We start from the raw sequence: 8775 nt of genomic DNA, 5'->3' as shown, positions 1-8775 counted from the left end.
ACATTAATATAAAAAATACATCAAATGGCAGTGGTACTACAAAAACAATACTAAAGATATAATTACTAAACAATACAAGTAAAGTAGTAAGAGCACAGTAACTATTTTCCCTTTCTCAGGCAGGCAGGCTTTGGGTCTATACTTCGAAACACTACTTCCATTATACACACTGCTTTCCAAGACATCACTCAGAAGTTCCTTTGTTATGACATACATCAATGATGCTTCAACGGCTAAATATTATTTTCATGTGAAAAGTATACACATCAAAAGGACTTAGGTTAGATTTAATATTACATGTAAATGCGACATGAGTGGGTAAATGAGTTCAAATTACGAAACAATACAATTTATCTTTGTATGTGAATATCAAAATATCACCAGTATATGTGTAATAAAGTTTAAATTTTTTTATATATGAACCGTTCATATTCTTGAAATACCTAAGAATTAAGTATTTGGAAGCCTTTAAACAGGTACAGTTCCTCTTACAAGATGCATGACTACCCCTCGTGTGCCCTGAAATAAAACAATAGACATTAATTGCAACATACGGAAATTTTCTGTACATTATTACTGCCTATACAAAAAGGGGATTTTTGATGAAGGAAATTGGGGAGGGGTTGTGTGGTGCCGAAGGACATTTCAGTTACCGGTAAAGCTAGAACAGGAAATCTAATACAACATACAATACCAAAGAAATATTTTCTTCCCTGCTATAGAGCCATTGTATCTGTATAAATTCAGTGTGTATAAGGGAGACCTACTGTTTCAGGCTTTATTGAGTTCCTTACGCCACCTTCAATACTGCATTCATGTAACTGACTACACATCACCATTGCAAACCAATACCCGGTGTTTGTTTCTTGCCAGCAACTATCTTTCCATATCAGGATTAAGTCTCAGTTATGTCCAACTTTCCTTCACAAGTCTAGGGAGGTAGGAGGGTATTGGACCCCCACACAATGCATCCCCAAAAATAGGTTTTTATGAATAGTACTTACCTGGCAGTTATATATATATATATAGCTGATATCTCTAAATCGGCAGAATTTTTCAAAACGAGGCAACCGCCTTGTGGTGGTTGGGAGGTAGGTGGTTACACCCGTCACAGGGTGGTACGAGGAATCATTCCCGTGTTCTAAACTTCAGTTCATCTCTGCCGGCTGGATCGAAAACATCGTTGGTCCACCATTAAAAGTTTTTCAAATAGCTTTCCTTTCTTCGCTGTTTTGGACTTCGTTTGGTGAAGTACACTGATTTAGGGATTTGGCAATCATGTTTTGTTATTTCTAGGTTGACCTGTGACAGCCGGTGAAAAGGGTCCTTCTTCACACTTTTCTGATATAAACCTTCCAAATATACCAGAGAAAGATAAAAGCATTGAATGCAGAGAAAAGCATGGAATGCAGAGGTTACTACCCTCGCGCGAGCACCTTGTGGGTGTCGTGTATAAAGCAGGGGCGTGTGAAAACCACTATTCACAGGCTGTCTTCCATTTAGATAATTCCTTCATCAAAGGGAAGGGCCGTAACAGCGGCCCCTGATACCGCACCTGAGCCACTACGACGCCCGACGCGAGCGCCCTCTGAGACATCCTTCTGTTTTGGACTTGCTAGATTGGTCTTAGATTTTTGTGTTCTCGGTGTTTTCACGTTTCGTGGATTATTTTCATCATGGCCGAAGCTCCAACTTCACCAATACCAATGTTAAGTACCATAGTTTGTTTTGACAGCTTTTTGCAGTACCGGGCAGTTGTACTCTTCCTAGTATTGTGTTGTTTTTTATTTCGACCGGCTTACCTTCCGCGGTGTCGGCAGCCATTGTTGTTTTGATTTGCCTCGCTGGGAATTTCATGTTAGTTTTGCCCATTTGGTACGCTGTCAGTTAGGTTCTTGGTTAAGTCACTGGCCTAACGCCTTTTTGAACCATTATTATTATTATTATTATTATTTCCTATGGTACTTTTTGCTAGCAAGTCCAGTCTCGAACAAGAATAGCGTTCTGGATTTATTATAGTTTAGTACCTGCCCTGAGAGGCGTTCGTCAGTGGACTATATCCTTTTAAATTTTGTTACGCAGACGTTATTCTTCGTTCGTAGTCTTGTATTTGACGTTACAATTTTATTGTTATACTTAGTGTATACAGTGAACCCTCGTTTATCGTGGTAGATAGGTTCCAGACCCGGCCGCGATAGGTGAAAATCCGCGAAGTAATGACATCATATTTACCTATTTATTTAACATGTATATTCGGACTTTTAAAACCTTCCCTTGTACGTAGTACTGTTAACAAACTACCCTTTAATGTACAGAACACTTAATGCATGTACTACAGCACCCTAAACTAAAACAGGCACAAATATTAAAGGCGATTTTATATCATGCGTTTCCTAAACACCTAAAAAGCACGATAAAAAATGGCAACCAATGTTTTGTTTACGTTCATCTCTGATCATAATGAAGAAACAAACTCATTTAGTGTACACATATATGTATAGGTTAGTTTTTGCATCGATTATATTGATTATACAGTATGTTGATTTTTTTATTACCAATGTTTTACTTTATTTTTCTTAGGACTTCCAAATGAAATGTTTTTCTTTATGACGCCGCCTGAAACGACGGCGTCATAAAGTACTGTACGCTAAGTAAACAACCATGCTCAGAACAAAGAAGGTATTTAACGCGCATGATGAAAGTGATAAATAATGATATTTACAGTAAAAGCATTTACAAAATATGTTATTAGTACAAATATAATTTACCGTATCTATATAAAATCATACAGTACATACTGTACGTAGCAAAGCAGGAAAACAATTTACGAGAGAGAGAGAGAGAGAGAGAGAGAGAGAGAGAGAGAGAGAGAGAGAGAGAGAGAGAGCGCCTTACCTTATTGCCTTATTTCCTTATTTTTTGTTTGGGTTCCCCCAGGTCCCTCAGTGTGAGGCACCTCGTATATCCACCAGAGAGTTGCTAATACATCTTCCGGTGTATTTTGCATCTTCCAGTCTTGGATGGTCTGGGATGCATCTTAGGTATTTATCGAGCTGTTTTTTAAACGCATCTACGCTCACTCCTGATATGTTTCTTAGATGAGCTGGCAGCACATTAAATAGTCGCTGCATTATCGATGCTGGTGCGTAGTGGATTAATGTCCTGTGCGCCTTTCTCAGTTTACCTGGAATGCTTTTTGGCACTATTAATCTACCTCGGCTTGCTCTTTCTGATACTTTAAGCTCCATGATGTTTTCAGCAATTCCTTCTATTTGCTTCCATGCTTGTATTATCATGTAGCATTCTCTTCTCCTTTCTAGACTGTATAGTTTTAAAAATTGCAGTCTTTCCCAGTAATCAAGGTCCTTAACTTCTTCTATTCTAGCAGTATAGGACCTTTGTACACTCTCTATTTGCGCAATATCCTTTTGGTAGTGTGGGTACCATATCACACTGCAGTACTCGAGTGTACTACGCACATAAGTTTTGTAAAGCATAATCATGTGTTCAGCTTTTCTTGTTTTAAAGTGTCTGAATAACATTCCCATTTTTGCTTTACATTTAGCCAACAGTGTTGCTATTTGGTCGTTGCATAACATATTCCTATTTAAAATTACACCAAGGTCTTTAATTGCTTCCTTGTTTGTGATTGTCTCATTATTAGGTCCCTTGAGTCCCTTGTATGCATACACCATTCCTTCTCTGTTTCCATAATTTATTGATTCGAATTTATCGGAGTTAAATACCATCCTATTTATCTCCGCCCATTCATATATTTTGTTTAGATCTCTTTGTAGTGAGTTCCTATCTTCATCACAAGTAATTTCTCTACTTATTCTTGTGTCATCGGCGAAACTTCTCACTACGGAGTTTTCAACATCACAGTCTATGTCTGAGATCATAATAACAAATAGCAGTGCAGCTAATACCGTACCTTGGGGCACACCAGATATTACCTGGGCTTCATCTGATTTCTCGTCATTTGCAACCACTATCTGTTTTCTGTTTTGCAGGAATTCTTTTACCCATTTTGCTATCTTTCCCACAATATTATGCTTTCTCATTTTTTTCTCCAATATGTTATGGTCTACCTTGTCAAAGGCTTTTGCAAAATCTAGATAGATCACATCTGTGTCTTTTTCATTTATCATATTATTGTATATGTTTTCATAGTGAGCTATCAGTTGGGTCTGTGTACTTTTTCCAGGTACGAAACCGTGTTGACCCATATTAAACAAATTATTTTTGACCAAATGGTTCATTATTTTCTTTTTTATTACCCTCTCATACACTTTCATAATATGTGATGTTAGACTAACAGGTCTATAATTGCTTGCCTCTAGTCTTGATCCACTTTTGAAGATAGGGGTTATATAAGTTAATTTATGTTTAACATATATCTCGCTCATACCTACACTCTGTCTTAGCAGTATTGCAAGTGGCTTCGCGATAGTGTTTGCAGTTTTTTTTAACAAAATCGCTGGAACTCCATCTGGTCCGGCTGCCGATCCATTTTTAATTTCGTTTATAGCCGTGACAATATCTGCTTCATTAATATCTATATCCGTTAGATATTCAACATTTTCTTCTCTCATTTCTGTTTCATTATTCTCATTCGCAATTCTTGGCGTAAACTCACTCTTATATTTTTCTGCTAATATGTTGCATATTTCCTTTTTTTCATTCGTTAGCCGTCCTTCAATTCTTAGAGGGCCTATTTCTATTCTCCTTTTATTCATCTTTTTTGCATAGGAGTAAAGTACTTTGGGGTTTCTTTTTATATTTTGAAGTGTCCTTTCTTCTAAGTCCCTTTTTTCATTTTCTTTCGACTGTATAATCTTTTGTTCTGCATTTTCTATCTTACATTTTATTTCCCTCATTTTCCACACATTTTTTTCTTTTGCAAGATTTTTCTTCCACTTTTTAATTTTCTGAAATAAGATCCTTCTGTCTCTTGGTATGCACGTCTTTTGTTTATTGTTTTTTTTCGGTACATATTTTTCAACAATTTTCTCCAGTATTTTGTACAGTATATCCGTATTTACCTGTATATTATCACTTATAAATACATTTTTCCATTCTTTATTCAGTTCTTCATTTATTTCTGACCATTTTATATTCTTACTGTAAAAGTTATATTTTCCATATCCTTCCCAAAGTTTTGTGCTTTTATTAATTCTGTGATCACTTGCTTTGGAATGAACTATCAATTCTATGACATTGTGGTCTGAAATTCCCGTGTTATACACTATTATTTCTTCAACATAATTCACCTCATTCACAAATACTAGATCTAGGACATTTTCCTTTCTTGTTGGAATGTGGTTTATTTGTTGCATATTATGTTCTAATAGCATATCTTGAAACTTTTCAAATTACCTCTTATCTTCTGCGCTACTATTACTATCTTTTTTATATGTATACATACAACCACTTTCTTCTATCCGTTCTTTCCAATCCACGAAAGGAAAGTTAAAATCTCCGGATTGGAGTATATTCCAGTCTTTATGGTTTCTACATATATCATCTATTTTTTCTATTATTATGTCAAACTCCTTAGTGTTTGGGGGTCTGTAAACTACAAAATTCATTAGTTTTTCAAATTCAAATTCTACCGCAATCAATTCAAATTCTACCGCAATCAATTCACATTCTGTGTTGCTGTATTTTTCACATACTTTTCCTTGATTTATGTCTCTTCCATATATTGCGGTTCCCCCTTGATTCCTATTTTTTTCTGTCTGATCTATAAGTTTGGAAACCCCTTATCTGGTCATCACTGCCAGTCTCTTGGGAATACCATGTTTCACACACACACACACACACACACACACACACACACACACACACACACAGAGACGTACGTAAATGTAAATTTTAAACAAAAAAAAAATATGATAGGTTACAACATGTAGACTTTTAAAACCTTCCCTTTAACTTTCAGTACTAAACTATAAAACAGGCACAAATATTAGAATGTTAGAATATTAAAGTAAAAAATAAAGATTGTTACTGTACTCACCACAAAAGAAGTTCAAGAAAAACTTGAATGATGATGGCGATGAATTTGCTGCACAGTAGAAATGATGATGATGAAGCTGATGAAATGTTAACACTACTGTGGAGCCAGGTAGTATTTTACGTCTCTTCAGACGGAGGTGTCTTTTCCTGGGACACCTCTTCAACTTCTTCAATTTCTTCCGAACGCGTAGTAGCAGGAGGAACTTGCGCTTTTTTTTGCAAGGCTGGAAGAACATTGTGATCGGAAGTTGTTGCCGCTGCTTCTTTTTTCGATCTAAGAGCATCTTGTAGGGAGTCATTATGTCATCAACCTTGTTGCAGAAATGCATCGACCGAACCATATCCTCGTCCCACTCTTGCAACATTTCTTTCACCTCCTTTATATGGTTGCAGACCTTGGCAAGCCGTTCTAGTGTTAAGCCCGTTTCTTCGACATTTTCTTGGGTCTCTTCCTGGGTTTCACTCTCTTCTTCGCTTGCCGATTTCGTCAGGTCTTCGAGGTCTGCGTCAGTCAGGGGCTGGGAATGGTAGTCCAACAACTCGTCGACATCTTCAGTCGTCGTGTCGCCAAACCCGTCACCTCCAATTATGGCAGCCAACTGCACAAATTTGCATATTGCAGTGTTGGATTTCAGCAGGTGTAAATCCCTCGTCGTCGTAAACAATCTCTGGCCACAACTTCTTCCAGCTCGCATTCACAATTGCAGGTTTCATCTCTTGAAGTGCCTTCTGAATATTTTTCAGGCACGTGGCTATGGTGTACTGCCGCCAGTACGCCTTCAAGTTAAAATCTTCATCCTCATCCTCTTGGGCAGCATCCACACACGCAACGAGGTCCGCCAAGGTATTCTTCGTGTAGAGGGCTTTGAACACCCTGATAACCCCCTGGTCCATCGGTTGAATTAATGACACGGTGTTGGGTGGCAGGAACTCAACCTGAACGCCCTCACGCAACAGGTCAGTTGCGTGTCCACCAGGGTTATCCATAAGGAGAAGGATCTTGAATGGCAAGCCCTTCTCTACGAGATATTCATTGACTTGCGGGATGAAACACTGGTGGAATCAGTTGGAGGTCAGCATCTTCGTAATCCATGCTTTTGGATTATGCATCCAGTACACGGGAAGGAGATTCTTATTCTTATTTTTCAAAGCGCGAGGATTTTTCAACTTATAAATAAGCCCCGGCTTTAGCAAAAATCCAGCAGCATTGCCACACATCACGAGGGTAACGCGATCCTTGAATGCTTTAAAGCCAGAGGCTTTGGCTTCCTCTTTGAACAGGAAAGTTCGCGACGGCATTCTCTTCCAAACCAAGCCGGTCTCATCCATATTAAAGACTTGTTCCGGCTTATAACCTTCGGCGATAATATTCTTGAACGTCTGGTTCACGTAAGTTTCAGCAACGGCAGTGTCAGCCGAAGCAGCCTCGCCATGCAGGGAAACATCCTTTGCTGGCGGAAAAACGTTGTTTCTGAGGCTGGGAATCAGTGGATGTCCCTGGTTGAGGATCATCTGCATCATCATCTTCTTCACCATGGTTGCCGTCGTCGTCTTGAGGTTCCTTTGCACCAAAATTCTCATACAAGCTTAAAGCCTTTGTTCGGATGGTGTTCGTATCCAAGGCTATGTTCTTCTTCCGGCAGTTGGCAATCCACACAGCTAAAGCACCTTCCATGCGTACGATCGTTTTATTACGCGTTGTAACGACTCGCTTCGCTGATCTGCTAAAGATGATTGCAGCCGTCTTTCTAATGTTCGCCTCGTCCTTCTTGATATAGCGAACGGTGGATTCGTTGATTCCAAAATGGCGGGCTGCGGCCGCGTAACTTCTACCGTCTTTCAACATAACGAGAAGCATAACCTTCTCAGCAATCGTCATCATCCTTCGGTGGCGTTTAGGCTCACTACCAGCCTTAGTAGAAGCAGAACGCTTGGGAGGCATTGTACAGTAGGATTTAACAAAAAGTTCAACTTAAAACAGTCGCACACAGCACAGATAAAACTTCACAAACTTAAGAACGTCTACTCAGCGATACGCCGTAAGAGAAAGTGGACGACCCGGGCCCTGCGAGAACCCAGATGCTGCGGGTTGGAGATGAGGGCAAAACACCAATCACAGGCTAGATAACAAAACTTGAGTTCTAATTCGTCATCTATCAGCGCTTGAACCAATCACAACCCGTCTTACAGTATATGATGCGTAGGTTACCAACTCAAAGTACAAGGTACCCCGCGTATACCGTACGTACAGTATTAATAATAATAATAATAATACTGTACAGTAATAATAATAATAATGATAATAATAATAACAATAATAATTTTATTAACAACAATAATAATAATAATAACAATAATATTAATAGCTTTACGTATGTTATTTTATACTTTTGTAGGATGTGTGTGTGTGTCTCTCTCTCTATCTCTCTCTCTCGTACGCTTATTCGAAATGTGATTTTTGCAACAGAGAATATTATTGGATGCAGTACTACGTACGTATACATACAAAAGAATCATGGAAAAGATGCACATCCATTACATTTGTAGTACAGTAGTAGCCATCAGCAGCCTTACACCATTCTAATATGGTATGACTGCATCTGATTTGCGTTTCATGTTCGATTTAATTTTACTACGTACTGTATACAGTACTGTATTATCGTATGATCACATTCTCTTTTCGTGTTTTATTTCTTTCTGTGCTGAATTATATATCATATGTAATGCAATGAACAATCAGTAAGAGCAGATATT

General features: G+C 38.3%; 1 protein-coding gene across 1 annotated transcript in view; it reads right to left on the bottom strand.

The window, feature by feature from the left end:
* Positions 1 to 271: 271 nt before the first annotated feature.
* The window catches only part of LOC137625011 (protein lin-37 homolog), a 101820-nt gene continuing 93316 nt past the window's right edge, over positions 272 to 8775 (bottom strand). Inside the window, exon 6 of the mRNA XM_068355952.1 lies at positions 272 to 519. Coding sequence (XP_068212053.1) covers positions 504 to 519 — 16 coding nt within the window. The 3' untranslated portion in view covers positions 272 to 503. The remainder of the gene's footprint in view (positions 520 to 8775) is intronic.

This window comes from Palaemon carinicauda, chromosome 31, assembly GCF_036898095.1.
Source record: "Palaemon carinicauda isolate YSFRI2023 chromosome 31, ASM3689809v2, whole genome shotgun sequence".
NCBI lineage: Eukaryota > Metazoa > Arthropoda > Malacostraca > Decapoda > Palaemonidae > Palaemon > Palaemon carinicauda.
Note: the sequence above shows the minus strand (reverse complement) of the source record. Positions and strands in the feature narration are given on the sequence as shown.